Source organism: Xiphophorus hellerii, chromosome 5 (assembly GCF_003331165.1).
Source record: "Xiphophorus hellerii strain 12219 chromosome 5, Xiphophorus_hellerii-4.1, whole genome shotgun sequence".
Taxonomy (NCBI): Eukaryota; Metazoa; Chordata; class Actinopteri; order Cyprinodontiformes; family Poeciliidae; genus Xiphophorus; species Xiphophorus hellerii.
This window is the reverse complement of record NC_045676.1, coordinates 31,661,728-31,682,497: the sequence shown is the minus strand read 5'-3', so window position 1 is coordinate 31,682,497 and position 20,770 is coordinate 31,661,728. Positions and strand designations below refer to the sequence as shown.

Sequence of the window (20,770 nt, the reverse complement as noted above, 5' to 3'; positions counted from 1 at the left end):
AAAAAAATTTATATTGAGATTAAAAAAACTCTTTTTCAAGGGAGTCCTGGCCAACACAATAAATACATACACAGTTCATTTTCAGTGCAGAACCAGACGGTTTACAGAAGACTAACTGACTGGTCATTCAGACAGGCAGACAAAGGTTCCTGGTACCAAATGAATGTTAGGACGTTAAATGTTGATTGAATATTTAAAATTAAAGTATTACAAGTATAAACAGATTGAAGTATTTTGTGGTTAGTTGTGGTTAGGCAGCTTCATGATGTGGGGTTTATTATTTTTATTTAAACAGAACCGTACTGTGAGCCGTGTGTTCAAAGTACTCTCATCTATCAGAGGTTTTTCTCTTTTTTGTTGGACTCATTTCAGATGCTGCTGATGAAAAATACTCTGCTATCTCTGCTGATGCACGACCAAACTACCTACAACAACCTATGAAGCAGCACCGCTCATCGTGCTTTTATTTTGAAACCAGACACACAAAGTGAAGCAGTGACGAAAACGTTTCAAAGAAGTTGAAATCAATGACTCTTTTAAAAGTGAAGCATAACTTCACTCTAAAAAAAATTATCGTTGTTTTTTAACCACTGAGATTTTTTCACCACACTTTACGCCCTGCTGTCTTTGCTCTTTCTAACTTTTTCATTATTGCTCTGACTAAATGCACTATATGTATATGTTTTTCCTCCATTGAATAAACAAACTCTAATTAAATTCTGGATTTTTTCAAAATTTTTTGTTATTGCAATGAAAGATGAATGCATTTTAGGCTGTTTTAATCATCTCTACCATGGCTACTAAAAACAGTGCAAATATTGCCTCTTTCCACTCACACTGACCTTTACTGCTTTGTTGAATTTAATGCAGAAGTCTTGAAAGATCCGGAAACACTCATCCAGCTTGAAGGTGTCCTTGTCTTCACAAAAGAAATCGATGAGAGTGTTGCCCTCTTTTCGCAGTTCCAGCCTGCGCCTCTTTAAGTCCTGCAGCGTCTGCGCTGAGCTCTGAGAGCAGACACCAAACACAAACCCACGTTTTCTCAACCATCTACTATTTTACAGAAATTGCTGGGTGCAGCAGCTGAGTCAGAAGCTCCAGAACTCTGTGCGTTAGTTTGTAATACTTTGTGGGGACCATTTTCCTGACACATACTACGTTGTGGGGACCAAAGCCTGGTCCCCACAAGGGGAAACGCTGTTTTAGGGTCAGGGGTTAGATTCAGGACTAAGGTGTGAATTGAGTTTTGGTTAGGGTAAGGGTTAGGGTTAAGATAAAGTTAAGGTTTAGGCTGTAGAAATGAATGAAGTCGATAGAAAGTCCTCACAAAGACAGCCAAGCAAATGTGTGTGTGTTAGCTGTGTGACATCAGTGCAGCAGCTTCACCTGCAGAAAGGGCTCCAGCTGCAGCTGGAGCTGCTCTTCTCCTTGGATTTTCTCCTCCAGGGATTTGATCCGGACGTATAAGGAGGAAAACTCCAGCTCAATGTTTTCAACTGAAATTCTGCACAGACACAAGAAAGAGGTCAGGAATTCCCGACTGACATACATTCACAGCCCTCAGACACGCTTCCATCGCCCCATCCCACAGGACTCATTCACCTCACTGCCCATTTGGACTTTGCTAATGCATACTGCCCTGTTTTTCTATTAAGTCATTGCCCCGCTGGGGATGAATAAGCTTTTTTGAATTGAATTGAGTTGAACTGACTCAAGGGTAATACACAAACCTCAGTCAGTTCTTTTGATTTTTTCAGACTTTAAGAACTGGAGGACTGCTAGGAGGAGTGGAGCAGTGATGCAGCCTCTGCAGTGCAGGAGCTGCACTGAACACACACATCTGACCTTGGGAAGCCAGAAGGATTCACACTGCAATGTGCATGTGACAGAGGCCAGACTCTTCAGTGAACCCACTCAATCACTTCAAAATTAATTCATGACTCTTCAATCGTGCAGGTGCAAAGCTTGAATATCAGTAAAACGTTTGGATGGTAGAGTATAAATATGTATTTAATATCAAATGCAAACACCAGAAGGAAGTTTTTGTTCACCTGGCTGCACTCTGTACATGCTGCAGATTCTCTGGAAACTTCAGCAGCTTTTCATCCTTCTTCTTCGCCTCCTGTGTGGGGAAACATCAGATAGTTTACATCACAACACTTAACACTGGGCTGGATAAAGTAGGATGTGCGCCGTGTTGAAGACACACGGACGTTTTATGGAGCTACGTAAGTTTGGTGACCCAGTTTTATCTTTTTTACACTTTTGGTCACCATCTGCTCTCCAAACATCCCTCTGGAATCACAGTGTTTGGAATTTCCTCTTCCTCTTACAGCAGGACTAAAGTTTTGGTAGTAAGGATGGATCTCAACATAGCAGTTCCAGTAGCTCACTGGTGATCCAGGGTTTGTTGTTAGGGAAGCATGATTCCTGTCACAGTTACACCATAAAACCAAACCCACTTTGTTTATATGGCGCTTCCAGAGTGCCAGACCCTCCTGGCTTTCTGAAGGTCTTTCCAAGTTTTTCTCCTGACTCTGCTTTTCTCTCTTACTTTCTGTGAAGTTCATCTACCTAACCATGACAGAATATTGTTCAGAGCTCGCTTATAAAACACAGCTTATATGTGAATCTGAGGTCTGATGCTGACTTTTCTGCAGCTGGATGGACACTCATGCCTTACTTTTTGGTCAGTGAGGTTTGGTTCGTTATTTTTCCTGTTTCCTTTGAAGCAGTCTATACAATCAGTAAAACCGTCTAAAGAAGCTGCCAAAGTTCAGCAACAAGAAAAACAGAGCAACAATAATCTCCTTAAACATTGTCACTTTGAAAGAAAAATACAAATAAATGATATGACTCAAACGTGCTATAGATATGCAGCTCTTGAAAGAAATAAGAAAACACAGCAAAATGATCAGTTCTCTGATTTTACTCTCCATAGGTATATGCTTGAGTAAAATGAACTTTGTTCTTTTATTCTATAAACTACTAACAACGTGTCTCTGAAATTCCAAGCAAACATTTAGTATTTATTTATGGAAAATGAGAAATGTTCAAAATGACAAAAAAGAAGCAGTGCTTTCAGACATCAAATAATGCAAAGAAAACAAGTTCATAATCATTTAGAAACAACAACACTAATGTTTGAACTCAAGAAGAGTTCAGAATGGAGGAATAACCATGAGGGTTCAGTGCAGTGGGTGGTCTCTTAATTTTTTCCAGAGTTTGTTCGTTCATTCGATTGACAGACAGACAGACAGACAGACAGACAGAGATAATTATATCTCCAGGCTTACTAACCATGGCAACAAAATGCAGCAGGTTCATTCCCGGCTTGTTGGCCTTAGTGTCGGCCAATGAGAGTAGAGACGACAGCTTGAATCCGACAGCATTTCCTGCGTAGCCACCCTGTGGACAGATAGATATTCAGCAGAGACAAAAGGTGATCACTGTGTTCGAAACACAAGCAAAATGTTATCAGAAAACTGTCAATGAGTTCAGATGATTGTTCTGTGCAGTAAGCATCACCTCATGCACCTTCACAGTGCCAAGTAAAACTTTAGAATATCAAAATCATGTTGTTTTTAAAAAGCTGAAAAAATAAAATGAGGTAAGTTTAACCCTCCTGCAGTTTTAATAGATTACACCACATGAGTGTTTTACTCTGTGCACAGTCCGGTGGGGTCGCACTGAGCTTTTATCAGTTTTTTTGTTGTGTGGTTTCAGAAACTGACGGTCTGATGGGACGACCCTCCCGCTTCCCCCGCTGTTTTACTATGACATAGAAAGACTATGACACATGACTACTCCTGAGTGTCGCGCTAAAACAGCAGGAGGGTTAAAAGAAGTTGTTAAAAAGAAGGTGACTTGAATCAGAGAGTAAATATAAGTTAAAAGTAAAAATTTCACATAATATGCAGAATGGCTCCAGGCTCATAACTAACCCCATATGTGAGTGTTTAATGGGGCTAAACTCTTACAGCGTTCATGATGTTTCCAGCCTGCAGGACCAGATGAAGGATGGCATGAAGCTCCTCACAGTTCATCAGCTCTACAGGACAGGAACATATTAGAGACTCCAGAGGAAAACATCAGCTCAAGGATAACAACACAAGTTCAGACATTCTGATTTATCTGTACAAAAAAAATTTTTCAGTCTGATTTAGTACAAAAGACTGCAGCTGAAAGTTTAGATGTGATTGTGCAAAACGTTTTGGTAAGTGAAACCCCTATGGAGACTACTTAAAATAACTTTTATTTAAATGTTAAAAGTGAAAAATATGTCAGATAAATAAGACTGAATATTTATCAAATTGAAATATGTTGGTTAGGTCAGAAACTGAGCACTGGGTCCAGATCTCTACCAGGAGCTTCATGTATAAAGCGTTATGCGGCGCCGTATTTTACGTGCGTCATACCTTCAGTAGCGGCTCTGATGACATCGATGTCATGACTCATCGCAGCACTGCAAGGGAAGAACTCCTCACAGAGAACCATGGCCTCAATCCGAACTTCAAACCTACAAACCAAGGCAGTGAGAGGATTGCATAGCAGCAGGTGGAGAGCTGCTCAAGCTCTTTTTTAAGAGCAATTGACTTCTGGTTGTTATTTCAAATGTTACTGAATCCTGGGGGAAACTGAATATTTGTGAATATCTTACATTGAACTGAGTTTCAGATGGCTACAGTTGAAATTGGTTATTCATTTGTTTTAGGTCTATTATGAAAACCCAAAAATTTTCTAATTGCTGAATGGCAGAATAATAAGAGAGTCTTTTTGTTGTTGTTGTTGCTGAGATTTTAAAAAATGTACTTAAATTCCAGTCGGGCCATTGCCTTCCTGTGCAACTCCGCTCAAAAAACAAAGTTACTCCCAGTACAGTCTGGTCTTTCTTCCATTCACTTGGATTCAGTCCAGTAGTTTTTCTACTGGCAAGTCAGTGAACAGAAGGAGAAGTTTTAAATGTATGTGGAGTTTCTGCGCTGTTTTAGAATTGCAGCCTGCCTGTAGTTTAGCAATGGCAGCAGAGGAAGGAAATGAAGCCGTTCAGTCCATGTTGGCCACATTTTCAAATATTGAATTAATGTTGACAGCACCTCGTTTGAATCGGCTCTTCTCTCTTCACAGTGGAGGATGGTTGTTTACCTGAAATTGCCTGCAATTTCAGGTAAGCTTCATAGCGTCGGACATTGCATACGTCACAGGCAAATGTTCGAAATTGGGAAAAATTTGAACCTCAACATAGGCCACGCCTCCAGGAAGCAATGGTTTCTCAATAGCTGAGAGGTCAGACCCTCGGGAAGAAACAAATAGCGTAGGACAAGGGTCTGGTTTTTAACAGGTTATTAAAATCAAAAGTTTACATCAGTATTAGGCAGAATCGCCTTTTAAACTGTAAGACTGGGAAGGGGAGAAAGTCCAGACTACTTTGGAAGTGAGAATTGTTTTAGACTGGAATTGGACAGGCAGGTGACGACCAGAAACCATTTCTATAGTCACTAATTAAAAAGCTTAAAATAAATGCAACAATGGAACTAAGCATGGCCTCAAGTTTATACTGCCTCCTTGTACCAGTCCAATCTGGAAACCAATACCAAAATACATTTAAGATTTTTCTACCAATTAAATGAGACTGAGGAACGTTGACTATATGAACTGTGTTATTCAGCAGAACATTTCCAGCCTCCTGCAAACTCCCCGGAAAGGTTATGAAATCATCTTCATGCAGTATTTCAGGATAAACCCTGTGAAAAACTGCTGACTCCAGATTCCCTTTTGATGGAAACGACTTTGCATGAACTGCACCAACTTACCGTGGCACCTGGATTAGGAGGTACATAAAGGAATCAACCAGTGTCAGCTTGTCTGGGTCTCCTTTAAAAGCCTGCAGTTTCTTGATCTGCAGAGAAGATAAAAAGCGAGAGGAAGCTGAGCAGAATCTAGGGGGGTTTTTTTGTTTGTTTGTTTTTTTTTAGATAAATTGTCTTTGATGAGTATTTTCGCCATTCATACGAGAACACAGGCCAAACACACAGACCTCCTCTGCATCAGGCAGGAGCTTCAGCAGGTCTTTGAGCAGCTCGGCTCCATAAATCTTCCCCTCTCCACGTCGGATGTCTTCAACAATGGAGCGGTTCGACCTTAAAGACAAACATCTCATTTTACTTAAGCTGTGCAGGTGCTTTCTGTGAATGCCTGTTCCTCCCTCGTGTTCCCAAAGCCACTAAATTGAAGCAAGTTCTGATTATCTACTGACCCATTTTGTGCGAGTGCTGTAAACAAATGAGAAACTCCTCCTTTCACTTATCTTAGATGTCAGTTTTTCTTCAACTGCAAACATTTAAACTGGACAAAGCACAGGCTGAGCTGCACATGGATTCATGTGTCTCAGCTGGGAATGTGAACACTAATTAAAATAAATCCTCAGTCATGCTTCATCTTACGTCAGAACCTTTGCGTTCCTGCAACCTTATACCTGTTTTCAACACTACAACAAAAAAATAGAAAGGGTCTCAGACGGCATCTCAGAAGCTCAGACAAAGTAAATGCGTCAATGTCAAGTTGATCGCCTTTCAGTGTGTAAAACATCAGCAGGTTTGAAGGATCGTATGAAACAGACAGAGTTACATGACAAAGTTCTGAATCATTCTTTTTTCCCCTCATTTTTAGGTGTTTTATTGAGACTTTTTTCAAGTTTGTTCTGTGTTTTGAGAGGTTGGTTCTGATCATTCTGGTATAAATAAAACAGTATTATGACACGAGAAAGTATTTATTTGGTTTCCTCAATATTTTCACACCACAGACTTAATCTAAGACCTCTTTTAGTATTTGTTTTATAGAATAAACAAAAAATATAATTTGCTTTATTAAAAAAACATATAAAACACTCCAATTAGTTAAACACTTAAAGCTATGAGTCAAATTTACACTAATCACAAATATGTCAGAAATTACAGCAAACTTCTACAATACACAAGAAAAAGAAAAGAGAAATGTTTTAAATATTTCAAATTGAGGGGCGTGCTGTGGTGGCGCAGGGGGTTAGCACGCCCCACGTTTGGAGGCCTTAGTCCTCGACGCGGACGTCGCGGGTTCGACTCCCGGTCCCGACGACCTTTGTCGCATGTCTTCCTCACCCTCCTTCCTGTCTGCCTACTGTCAAAAAATACGAGCCACTAGCGCCGCAAAAACTCTTCGGAGAAAAAAATGGAAAACAAAAAAAAATATTTCAAATTGTCAAAATAAAAAGGTTTTCTGTGAGCAAAGCAATATTAGACAAGATGTGAAGTTTTCACCTGATGAAGGTTACCATAACTCACAAACTGAGACACAGCTCTTAGTTTGCAGCACAGATAAAATGAAACTCATCATGATCAGACTTGATGAACCAGAGATGGTCTCCTTCTTTCTCCATGTCTCCACTGGTGTCACAGTTTTCTTTAGGTTTGCCTGTATTTATGTTGAGGCTGCAGGTGTCACAACATTCTGCAATTTCACATACTGTATTACAGTCCAGAAGAATAGTTGTATTGACCTCTCGCTGTTTCTTTGGTAGGGGAATGACAGGACCAAGGTTACAAATAATACATGAAGACTTCTGACATTGTTCACAATAGTCACCTCTGTACAGCTCACAGTCTGTGTTAATGACATATTGGGTCAGATAGTGTAACATATAAAACAAAAAGACTCCTGGCTTGTCCCGATGTACTACATCCTTCATCTTCAGTGTTTCATTTATTTCATTTTGAACTGCAAAGACTTCATCTGGGGGAAAATATCTTCCTGAATGGTGGATTGTTGTAAAGAAAAACCTTGCAAACAATGACGTCTCTGTAAAAAGTCCAGATACTGAGCCACAAACCTTCAGGTAATACTCAAGTTCATAATGCTACAGTATGTGTTGTGGCATTCATCCAACAGTTGAAGAATGAATTGGAAAATTTGCAAAAGTACATGGTTGGCTCAAGATTAGCATCCACACTGTTGAAATCATCTGTGTCATCTTGAATTTCTTTTCTTCTGCTGAAGAGGATTCTTCTAATGATGAATCCTCAGAGATTTCTTCAAAATTTGTCACAGTTTTCTTGCTGTTACAGCTTGGAGTCACATCCAGGTCCGTTATGTTTTTGGGAAGACTGGTAAAGACATTTTTTGTAATATCTGTGTTGGCAAAGAGTTAAGTGTGGTTGTAAAGTTAACTCACTAAAACTGTGAGCAAGCAAACACATCCAGGTCCATTTGGTCATGAGGAACATTGACACTTTCAAAAGCAACAAAGTCTTCTGATGCCTTTACTGTCAAATCCGTAGTTGTGGTTTTGATGGTAACTTTCTCATCCTTAGAGGAATCTTCCATGTCCTTTTGGTCTTCAGGGTTCAATGTCAAAAGCAAAGTAGTTTGATCTCTCGTCCTCAGAGCTCTCTACAAAAATGTCATTGCCTCTTGTGCTATATCCTAACAACTTTTCAACTCCCTTCGTAACAAGAAATCCAAGGTCCCATCACAGGCAAAAATCCTCTTGACTTGGTGTTCAGTTAAAATGGTTTGTAAAGTCAGTTTGAAGTCGTCTCTCTGGAATCGATCTACCTCCAACCAAGTTGAAAAGCAAACTGAGAATTCTTGTATCTCTGTGAACATTTATGACATCATTGATGAGAACATAGAAGTTCTCATTGACATGATGATGTCAAAACCTGTCAGGTTTTTGTTTGTTTTAGTTGCTGTGGAAACATAAGGAGTTAGAGCAAAGTTGGCAAGAAGAGTTTTATCTCAGTGAGAAAAATCCTAAGATGTCCACTTATCCCAAGTGGGATTGTGAGGGGTGTTGATGCCTCTCAGCGGTCAATGGGCGAGAGGTGGGGTCACCCTGGACCGGTCACCTGTCCATCACAGAAGACTGTTTAGCATTTTTGAGTGTACTTAGACCACAGATGGGAAAGAAATGCTTTATCTTTGCGAGAGAAATATAAAATGGACACTGAAGAAATGGGTTAGGGTTACGGAGGTCAGGGGAGGCAAGGAGTTACCTATGGGGTAAGATTACTGTCAATTATTGTCAATTAAAAATGCATGTGTAGACATCTAAATTCATAAATGTAAGTCAATAAATGTGCATAAATTAAAGTTTTGTATTTGTCCAGTTTTCCAACTCATACTTTCTGAATACACTTAACAAATACTCATTTTGAAGCCCTCAACAAGCCCTTCTGTGAGAAAATCTACCTGTCATCTGGGTGAACAGATACTCAAACTGGATGCAGCTGATGTTCAGAGGACCTTAAGAAGACTCAACATGCATAAAGCAAGTCCTGATAACAGCAGGTCCTTGAGACCTGGTTCTCAAGAACTGTGCTGACCAGCTGGTTCATGTCCTCACTGACATATTTAACACCTCGCTGAGCTGTCATTTCATTCTGCTTCAACATGGCCATCATCATTCTAGTGCCCAAGAAACTCACAATTTCATCACTGAATGACTGTCGGCCTGTTGCTCTCACTGCCATCATGATGAAGTGTTTTGAGAGGCTGGTGAAGGATCACATCACCTCACAACTTCCCTCCTCTTTTGATCTGCTCCAGTTTGCCTACCGCTACAACTGCTGCACAGAGGTCACTGTTTCCACCACACTGCACTGGAGCCAGAAACACCTGGAGGAGAAGAATACTCATGTGCGGATGCTGTTTCTGGACTTCAGCTCAGCATTCAACACAATCATCCCCCAGCGCCTGGTGAGCAAACTAGCTCGCCTTGGGCTCAAGCCCCCCCTGTGTAACTGGCTGCTGGATTTCCTCACAGACAGACCCCAGTTTGTGAGGGTTGGGAAAAATACTTCAAGGGTCATCTCCCTAAGTCCCCTTCCTCCCTCACCATGGTTTGTTCTCCCTGCTGCCTTCTGGGAAAAGATTCAGCAGCTTCAAATGCAGAACAACCAGATTAGACAACAGCTTCATCCCTCATGCCACAAGGATACTAAACTCCCTTTAATTTAAACTTTTATTATATATATTTACATTGATACTTGTATTATTACTTATTTATTATTATTGGAGCCTTGCAACAAAATTTCTTTAAAAAATATTTCAAATATGAACTAATTCAACCAACCAATCAAAGTACTTTCCATCATAAAAATACAGTCAATGAAAACAGTCAACAATTGAGGCTTTACATTTTGTTAAGTCCCATCACATCAAGATGTTGATTAATGTTTCATTGATTATGTTTCATAGGCAACTCCAAACATGTGGGGTTTTAGTCTTGATTTAAAGGAAGTCAGTGTTTCGGCTGTTTGTTCCAGATTTGTGGTGCATAGAAGCTGAATGCTGATTCACCATGTTTGGTTCTGGTTCTGGGGTGCAGAGCAGACCAGAACCTGAGAGGTCTGGAAGGTTGATACAACAACAGCAGATGTTTAATGTATTGTGGTGCTAAGCCGTTCAGTGGCTTATAAACTAACAACAGTATTTTAAAGTCTATTCTCTCAGTGGAAGGACTTTATTACTGGGTGATGTGCTCTGTCTTCCTGGTTTTAGTGAGAATGCCAGCAGCAGCATTCTGGATCAGCTGCAGCTGGAGGATTGATTTTTTTAGGCAGACCTGTGAAGACGCTGTTGCACTAATCAATGTCAATGAAGATAAATGCCTGGATGAGTTTCTCTAGATCTTGCGGAGACATTAGTGCTCTAATCCTGGAAATGTTCTTCAGGTGATAGAAGGACGACTGTAACTGTTTTTATGTGGCTCTAAGGTTCAGGTTGGAGTCCATCACTACTCCCAGGTTTTGGACCTGATCTCTAGTTTCTAGCTGTAATAACTGAAGCTGTGCATTGACGCTAGATCTATAACTCTAGATCGTTCCTCTTTAGGTCCAAAAATAATAACTTCAGGTTTGTTTCTGTTCAGCTGGAGAAAGTTTCGGCACATCCACACATTTATCTGTTCTAAGCATTTATTCAGTGACTGGATGGGTTCTGAGTCTCCTGGTGACATCATAATGTAGAGCTGTGTATCATCTGCGTAGTTATGGTAACTAACCTTATTTCATGTTAGTGGGAGCATGTAGATACTCTCTAGTTGTTTCAGTAATATGTCATGATCAATAGTGTCAACTGCTGCACTGAGGCCCAACAGAACCAACATTGTGGTTCTTCCACAGTCTGTGTTTATATTGGTGTTATTGAACACTTTGACTAGGCCAGTCTCAGTAGTGTGGTGAGCCTGGAAACCAGACTGAAAGACATCAAAGTGGTTGGTTATTGTTAAGAAACTATTTAACTGCTTAAACACCACTTTTTCAATAATTTTGCTCATCACATTGTTTATCAGTATTATCGCCATAGAAAGATTTTCTAATATAATGGACCCCTGCCCATAGCATGATGTTGCCACCATTATACTTCACAGTCAGGATGATTAGCAGGTGATAAGTGGTTCCTGTATTTTCCAAATATGTCCAATTTTAAGTGTGAAGTGGCTTCCATTTCTGTATTAGCAATGATTAACATTTTTATTTCTTGCTCAAACCTCTCTGACCAAAGACCTTCTTCTGTCATCTCTTCCCTGCCAGATCTAGTGCTAACAATTCTCTTCTGTTTCCACTGAAAAAAGACCACACTGATTTTTGAGACAACAATACAGAACATATGCCAGAAAAACAGGAACAGTCAAAATTGGATCAAGTAAATCTAACAAAACAATACAACCACAAAACACATCCAAATTATATTTTTTGTTTTCATTCTTCTTGTAATTAAATATAAACAGCACTGAACACTAATGAGTAAACTAAGTGAAATTAGCTTCACATTACATAAGGTAATTATGTAATGCAATAGACAGAGCGATAATAAAATGTGGCTGACAAAAAATAAAAAAGTCCCAAACAGAAATAAACACTGTTGCAGTGAGGTCAGTCAAATGGCTCAGTCAAATGTCATTTAAATATACTGGAGAGGTATGCAAATCTGTTGTCATGGAAACCCTTTTTGGATTCAGCTGCGACTATCTGTTTCAGTATGGTTGGACTCATTTTGAGATTAGTTTCAAAAATGTAATCTACACACTGGACTAGGGGTTAGCTCCCAAATATTCTCACTCGAACCACATTCATCATATTGATTCAAGCTTTAGCACAGTGATGAATTAAGCTAAACCTAAAACTGAGAATATGCTAAGAAATGGCATCAGACATGTTTCTCACAAGTCAAAGAACTTAAATAAAAATATGTTGAGCTTTATTTTTAGGAGTGCATTTTCGTTAAAAGACAGCAGATGAATAAAAACCCGAGGATATGATAACAAATAAATGCTTTATAGCAGTTTTACTGACTACATTACATTTATAAATATAGATATAATGATAAGAAGTTATCAGGAAGTATGGAATTTTTCCCTAATTTTCCTTTAATTTAAATTCGTAAACCCTCTATACCTACCCTTTTAAATATTCCTAGTTCTTCTGTTTTTTTAAATTGGTCTGTCAATGAAAACAATAAATATAATGCTAAACAACAGTGGGTTGATTTAGATTTTTCCAACTTTTGTAACATTATCACAGAGCCTTCAAATAAAGTTTAGTAGTTTAGAAGAAATCATAGACAGATAATCAAATGTTTAACGTTTTAAGGCCTTTTGGATCATTTGAATGAATGTGTTATGTTTACTCATGATCGTTATCATGTAAAATTTGGGAATTTTAATCCCTAAATTTATTCACAGAGTGAAACATCTGCAACAAGTGAATATGTACTTGTGAGCATGTTTAATTTACTGATTCATAAATTTGTTGAAAACTCAGTCAGTTCTGTATCTGGGAAATTTCTATGTAAATTGTTTTGTTCTGAAGTGGTTTTTACACTTATATACACCTCATATACTGTATGTTGGCATTTCTAAAACTTATGTGGAGAAATAGAGAACATTTATGAAGTAAAATGAAACCTGGCCTAGCATGGGCTGACAGGAGTGAGGCTACAAATTTTGCACCATCACTCCTGTCAGCCTGTGCTAGGCCACGGACACAGACCACAAGGGTGGACAGACCAGGCATCAAACCGGCGCTTCACTGATTGCAGGGCGAACTCCTACCACTGACGCATCATTAATAAGCAATAATAAAAAGTATCAATATAAATATATAGAAGAAAAATAATAATGGGAGTTTAGTAATCTAATGACATGACAAATGAAGCTCTTTTGTTGCCAACCTCTGAGGTTTTCCATCCATCACTATCTGATCCCAGCCTTCCATCAGTGACAGACTCCTTGGTTCTTGCACCTCTTGTCGCCTGACCATCTAATACGCTGACCTTTGGGCTTCTTTTGCCTTCAACATTGGCGCAAAGGGTTCTTCAGCCATTGCCATCAGCCTTCAGTCCTATAACGAGCCTCTCCTTGGCTCTTTTATCGATCTGAAACGGCCTCCAACCTGATAGGCTGTTGATGTGCCTCCATCAACAGCCTATCAGAGCCCTTAGCCACTGTCTTCAGTCCTCTGTCCACTGCCTCCTGCAACTTCCAAACACCTTCACTACAAACCTTTAGTCTCTAAGCCTCTTTGCTGCAGACCTCCTGAACTGGTCTCCACTGGGCACTGTTTTTGTTTTCCATGTCTGGCCCTCCTTCCAAGGTCTATCCACCAGCCAGGTCTGTTTTTGTTGTTGTTGTTGTTTTACACTATGTCTTATGCCATGGCTGAGGGATCCCACTGTCGTTTATGCTTTTTTCTGTGCTTGTATTTCTCACGTTCTTCTTCCTTAGTGATCAACCTTAGTTTCTGTTTTTACTTTTGATGAGACTGGATTCTTCCGTTGCCTCTTTGTTGCTGGTTCCTGTTGTTCCCTGCTCATAACCTGTCCTGTTCTGCTCGTCATCTTCTTTGTAAGCTTACATTTATTTTTAATAAAATGTAAGTTTACTAAACTTACATTTAATAACAGGTAAATTTAATAAACTTCAACAGAGTCTGCTTCTGGGTCAAACTACAACCATCGCTAATTAGAACATAAAACAACTATAAACATTATAACAGTATACTGTGGAGATCAGTAAAACAGTATGAAATAACCAACATTTGGCATTTACAGCAAGAAAAAAAAATCAACTGTGTGTCTTATGGACACAGTCCAATCTGGTCTTTCAAACTTACAACTAACTTACTTCTTAAATTGCTTGAGGAAAATGCCCACATTCATTCCTCTTTTGGAGTCAAGGATGCTGACCTAAAACCAGAAAACAAAAATGAATATGATTTAAATATAGCAGAAAAACAAAGACGTAAATCATGCCTGCGTTTTAAGTGTCACACAACACCACAGCACAATCCATTTCCACTGGGTCACAAGATTTGATTCTCTAGTCAATCTCTTCAGATTGGCTGGAGTCCTGGGTCCCTACTAGAGGTGCACCAATAAATCGCCCAGCCGATAAATCGGACCGATTTTTTACAATTTTGGGAAATCAGTGATCGGCCAATGCTTCTATGAGTAGCTTCTTCTTTTTTTTAAACAATTACTTCTAAATGTGAGATATTTTTACCCACTGAATAAATGTACTTGTGTTAAAAGTTGGATTTGTATTAATATTTCATTGTGAGTTTATTGTGTTGTAACAACACTGAGCTGTTTTTGTCTGCACTCACCTCATTCTTGCTGCTGTCCTTAAAGGAGCGGGACCTCGATATACGAGTCGAGGTTCCAGTTGTCGCCGTTGTGCCGCGTAAAGCCGAGGCCGCGTCTTCCTGCTGCCCGAACAGCTCCTCAACAGAGCGAACGTCGATCTGGTACTGCTGCTGCCGCACCGCCAGCGTCCAGATGTTTGGCTTCTCGCGCACCTTCTCCTCCGGGATGGGCTTCCAGAAGAAGCTGCGCACACGGCGCTTTTTCCTTGGGTTGTGGTTGGCAGGGTGTCGTCGCCAGGGGCGGGGGAGGTGGAGGAGGGAGTGGAGGAGGTGGGGGAGCTTCATGCTGGGCCCCATTTAGGGGGTCAGTCTGTCCAGACATAGAGGACGGGTCGGAGGTAGTAATGGAGGAGGAGGTGCAGCTGCTCCCCTCGCTGCTGCAGCTCTCTGGCTCATTGGTTGGAGATGAACAACTCATAACCAGAACAAGAGTCAACACTCAGCAAGATCTATGCTGAGGAAGTCGGTTTAAATAATCTGATGATGTTTACTTCTGCATCTGTTTGCTCTGCAGTCTAGCCGCTGCTGATGAATGAAGGTGGGAGTCCCTTCATCTAGTCACACAGAAGAGAGAACACAAATCCAGTTGGTCCATCTTCATCCCGCTGGTGGTCCTCTGTCACACTGAGCGGAGCAGTCCGAGAGAGACTCCCAGGAGAGGGGAGGGCAGAGGGCAGCAACGGCCATGGAGCTGCAGGAGCAACAAAGACACAAAGAGATTACCCAAAGGAAGTCATGCAAGCCATGAAACACAGTCTGAAATTTTGAAGAAATAAAAGGGGGAGATGGGTGCTTGAAATTCAGGGAATACCCAGGAAAAAGTCAATGGAAACAATGGAAACAATAACTCTTCTCAACTCTGAGCTCCTGCAGTGGTTACAACCAGAAGAGTAAATTCACTGACTCCACCCCCAGCACCACAAGTTCCGACCGAAGCGAAGCGACTGAAGTGAACTTTAAGAACAATTTAATTTCCACATCTGTTTACAACGCTTGGTAAGTATATTTTTCTGAGATGGTTTATTTTAATATTATTTTGAGTTGAGACCAACCTGTGTGATAAGCATTAGCCACATTGTTCCATGATGGCATGTAAATCTGGTTTAGCATGCCAAAACTGTAGCGTCCAAAACTATAGCATTGAACAAAAGCAAGCAGATCAACATTTAGTCAAACTTTTTACCTAACTTAAATAGAGCTAAAACAATTTTCAGATTGTGAAATGCTGACATGCAATTATGACACTTAATTAGTGTTAAAGTACCAACTCTCCAAAAAGAGTTAAATTTACACTCTCTGGTCATGTAGCACTACAAATAGTTTTTACTCAAGTAAAAGTAAAAAGGAGCCATCAAAGAAATTACTCAAGTAAGAGTAAAACAGCATTTGGTAAAAAGTCTACTCAAGTACTGAGTAACTGATTTAATGATCAATCATTTAAAATGTATAATGACATCATCTGACAAACCAAAATATAAATTTAGGCGGAAAATTTTGTACTTTAAGGACCAAAATGACAATAATTGATAAAAATAACCAAAATAACAAAACCAGGCAAAAGCAAATGTTTCCAAATCAATTCCTTTCAACATAAAACTTATGAAACTAAAACAAAAACAACAGGTGTGTGTCTTTGTCTGCTGGATTTTTGGTTAAAACATGTTTGTTTTTCATTCAGTGGGTAGAAAATCCAGATTTTTTACTCAGGTAAAGGAGGCATAGTTCATAATAAAATTACTCAAGCAAAAGTAAAAAGTACAACATTGTAAAAATACTTCTAAAAGTACACTTTTTCAGAAAAGTTACTTAAGTAAATGTAATTGAGTAAATATAACTAGTTACTTACTACCCAACTCAGACTGAATTGAATTTAACCACACGTCCATGTAACTTCATACAGATTGTTAGAGAAGTAAAGTGCAGTTTTCTCTTTTCACTTCCAGCTGCGATAACTTGAGTCTGCTGGTCTCATCGTTATTAAATCAGCTCTGGCTCTCAGTGGCAGTGGGATCACTCACCCTCACCACAGTGGACACCAAAGACTCCTTTAAAATCCCATACAAAACATTCTATATTATTTAAAAGATTATGTTAGTACATTATTTAAACAGTTACTTTCTGGTGAATTTTGCTGTTTGCAGAGTTTACTGGTAATTTTCCCTCCGGTTTCCAATGCTGTCCACCTGATACCCAGAGCTAGTTACTAATTAATAAAGCATACATCACTAACCTGCTCGTGTTGCCATCAGTCCGCTGTTCAAAGAGCCGGACCACAACGTCACTCATGCTTCATTTATGAGACTGAGAGAACATCTGACCTCATGCAGAGTCACTCCCTCCCTCCCCCCGCAAAGACAGCCACAACACCTCATTTGTCGCGTTTCCATTACAAATGTGCACAAATCTTTGTATTTTACTACTTCCTTACTATGTTTAAGACAGTGGTGCCCAAAGTGGGTCCTTGGGGGCCGGCATCCTACATGTTTCACTTCTCTCCCTGGTTTAACGAACCCGGATCAAATGATGTCTCATCAGAAGGTCCAAGAAGAAGGTTGTTACCACCACCAGGGAGAGAACTAAAACATGCAGGATGTCGGCCCTCGAGGGCCGACTTTGGGCACCACTGGTCTAAAAAATACAATTTCAGATTTGCGGTATTTCTATTAAATAAGACATAACAATAAAATCACAGAAGAATAAATTTGTTCCTGCAACAAGAGAAGGATTTAAACAGTTACATGAAATGTATTCATATATATGAATATATATATGATAGCACTTGCTTAAGGCGTTGAACAATGAAAACTGTCTGCTCTTCCTTTTTCTAGAGTGGAAGCTAAAATGTCTTTAGAGGAATATATCTCCTTTCTTCTAAACTTATGTAATGCAGGTCACAACCCTTGTGTATATAACATGTGATGCACCAAATAAGTTGAGGTTATGTAATGAATTCCAGAGTCCATCAATACAAAAAGAGAAACATAAGTAAAAAAAAAAAAAAAAGGTTGTAGAAATAATGATAAAGGCCAGTTTAAGATTGTAATAAATGATGGCTGCTTGGAGAGCAAAGTACGTAGAAATTAAGTCTGACGTAAAACTTTTACGTCAGACTTAATCTGATGACAGCTGAAGTGAAGTTAATAAATATAGTATTGTTTCCAGCAGAGCTCAGTGGGAACTGTAGAGGCTTATCTGTGTCCGTCACCATCTGCTGTCGCCTCTGTTTGTTTTATGACAGTCTTTTCCCTTTTAGCTGAAAATTAATTTAACCGGAAGAAGCACCACCACCACCACCACCACCAAGTCCAAAGCAAACATACTTCCACTCAAACTCCCAGATGTGCAAATAACTAAGGTCGAGTCACCAGCACCAGCCTTAATAAACCCTTGTTGCTGATTTCCACTCTAATTTCCTGAGAGGGTCGGCAGGTCTCTGCAGACCACAGGTCTTTACCTCACCACAAGGGGGCAAAGACCCACGTTCACAGGGGATTTGGTTGCTGTCACTTCATCATCGTTACCATGGCAACTCATGACACTCATTAGTAGAAAGCATATTGCGTAAAGCTCAGCAAGACGTTGTTGCTGTTGAGGAAGCTTGGATCTGACCATCTTGATCCAAACGTTTCCAGTGCTGCAGTGTCAGTTAGTTGTTCGGAGAAGTAATAGTTACAAACATCTGACTGCTGTAATTTAAAAAGTCCAATTTGAAATCCTTCTTGGAATTTGGTATGAACCTCTTCAAGTACCGTTTCTATACCTGAAGATGATGAAACTAAGATATAGTTAGCAACAGTTCCGCAGCGGTAGGACCAAGCAAGACTCGTTATACAAGTTCTACATGATGATAAAGGGATCGGAGGGGATATTCTAACCCTATAACTGATATGAAAACTGTCCGCACCACCTACAGCCAGTCGCAATAAAAAAGTTTCTGTTTATAAGCTGATCCACAAAGCTTTTAAAACAACTGTAATTCAGAAAAATTACAACTATAAGTTCAAACGTAACCATAACCTTCTGTCATTTGCTCATGTTGGCTACCCAGATCCATAACACCAAGGGTGCACCGATTGCAGTTTTCTGACCAATTGCCAATTACCGATCTTTATAAAGCCAAACCTGCTGATTTTGGCCAATACTAAATTGTTTGTATAAAATGTCGCTAAATATAGCAAGAAAGTGAGTTGGCAACATTGGGGTGACTATTATTAACTGCAAATGTGCAAATGTGACCTGGAGAGCCGGTGCATCAGCCAAACCTCTCATAGCAGAGTAGAAGAGGACAGTGGCTGACTTTTAGGCCTTTGCTGAGGTAGGTAAGATTGGGGGAAAAGATCAGCTTCACATGTATCGGCTGATCACCGATATGAAGATTCATCTGTGAATCCCTTCATAAAGTTGGAGTGAAAACTTCTCGTGTTAATATCATGTGACTTATCTTCCTGATTTCATGTCGCTCACGACAGAGCGAACACACAGTAGAATGAGTAACCCTGTTGTTGAAACAGCACACACACATACACACAACACCAGCTCAAACACACACTAGCCAGGTTACTATTGCCCAGATACCAAAGACAAAAGAGCTGCCACAGAACACACAGGGAACACAAACAGCAGTGGTGAGCTGAGCAGTGGAACCAGAGCACGTGACTGCAGGATGAGCCAAAATGTATGCAGCTTTATTCTTCATGACAACAAGTGTGTTTTCCTCCTTCAACATTAAACATCTTCTCACTGTTTGTGTTAAATATACAAAATGAACCAAGACATCAAATATATATTTACCCACAGGATGTTTATCACGTTTTTTTTATTGATAAGCCATCCAGAAAGCCGTCTCAGTGGAAAAAAACAAGCACAAGGGGACCTTTTACGCCGGAAATCCTGGATTTCTCTAATACTTCCAAAGACCTGAGCTGTTTCACTGTTGTGTCTGCACTTTCTGGGTAAACTAAGGCAGGGTCCAATCAAGTGAATTATTCATTTCCCCATGAACAACCTCTTTCTCTCTTCCTACCCAACTGTCCTGAACGGAGTCCCTTAGCACCCAAAGGCAAATTACATGAGCAAGCCATGGTCACATCAAACACTGAACTAATCAAAAGGGATCAAACTCAATGATATGCATAACTGCCTAATGGATATGTAGATTTTGCTAAACAAAAGTAGTGTTTACATCGTCTTGGAAGAGTAACCACGGCTCTTTTTGTCATGTTGCAACCAAAAGCTCTAATGTATCAATGCGTTTCATTTGGATTTGAAGTGATAGACCAACACAGAGTGGTGCATAATGAAATGAAAATTATAGGAAACATTTTCCCATTCTGTTCTGAAAAACAGTTCAGTTCAGTTAGACCGGATGGATCCTCAATCCCTCCAGGAAGTTGCGAAGCAGCAATCACACTTATCAATGCAAGTTCTTCTCATAATTCACACATTTTGCACAGACTTACAATTTTCTGCAAATCTGACCAATCACCTCAACATTTTCTGGATTTCATTCTTTTCTGACCAATCACCACAACTTGGCTGAATTTTGACCAGTCCCCTTCTTGCCTCCTTCTAATTTAACTTCCTGTTTCTCTTGAAACAGGAAGCAGGTTCTCTTGAAAGCAGAACCTGCAAGATAAAAGCATTTTGTCTACAATTTATGTTAAATTGATTCATGTTGACCAATATGGAATTATGTTTTTGCACTCTGACAACTCCTCGAGACATGATTTTAATTGTATCAAGACTGCCATTTCAAGAAACATTATTTGCTAATTAAATATTAACTATGTGAAATTCCTTTTTGAGAAGGTTATGTGCAGCAACTATAACACCATCTTATGGAAACTGTAAAACTAAAAAAAACAAAAAAAAACGCAAATTCGACTGCAACCTTTTGAAAAAGATGCCACAAAAATATTCCTAATTTTAGGCCACAACAATCACAAAGAACAGCACAACATAGTGGAAGGCCTGGTTAGCGGCTAAAACATGGTCAGCTGCTGACCTGACCCATCCCATTGTAGATCTGGCTGTATGTTTAAGGTTGTTGCTCTGTTTAACAATAAAACACAGACCCCAGCCTCAAGTTC

At 39.7% G+C, this 20,770-nt stretch overlaps 1 protein-coding gene across 2 annotated transcripts in view; it reads right to left on the bottom strand.

Annotated features, from left to right (window-relative positions):
- Nucleotides 1–20,770, bottom strand: part of fhdc1 (FH2 domain containing 1) — a 32,477-nt gene that overhangs the window by 3,925 nt on the left and 7,782 nt on the right. For both annotated transcript variants that reach the window (XM_032563022.1, XM_032563023.1), the window contains exons 2-11: nt 14,643–15,372; nt 14,162–14,223; nt 6,038–6,140; nt 5,814–5,899; nt 4,419–4,519; nt 3,981–4,051; nt 3,301–3,408; nt 2,052–2,122; nt 1,387–1,504; nt 843–1,007 (exon numbers count right to left, since the gene is read on the bottom strand). In XM_032563022.1, the coding sequence (XP_032418913.1) occupies nt 843–1,007; nt 1,387–1,504; nt 2,052–2,122; nt 3,301–3,408; nt 3,981–4,051; nt 4,419–4,519; nt 5,814–5,899; nt 6,038–6,140; nt 14,162–14,223; nt 14,643–14,978 (1,221 nt within the window). In that variant the 5' untranslated portion in view covers nt 14,979–15,372. The remainder of the gene's footprint in view (nt 1–842; nt 1,008–1,386; nt 1,505–2,051; nt 2,123–3,300; nt 3,409–3,980; nt 4,052–4,418; nt 4,520–5,813; nt 5,900–6,037; nt 6,141–14,161; nt 14,224–14,642; nt 15,373–20,770) is intronic.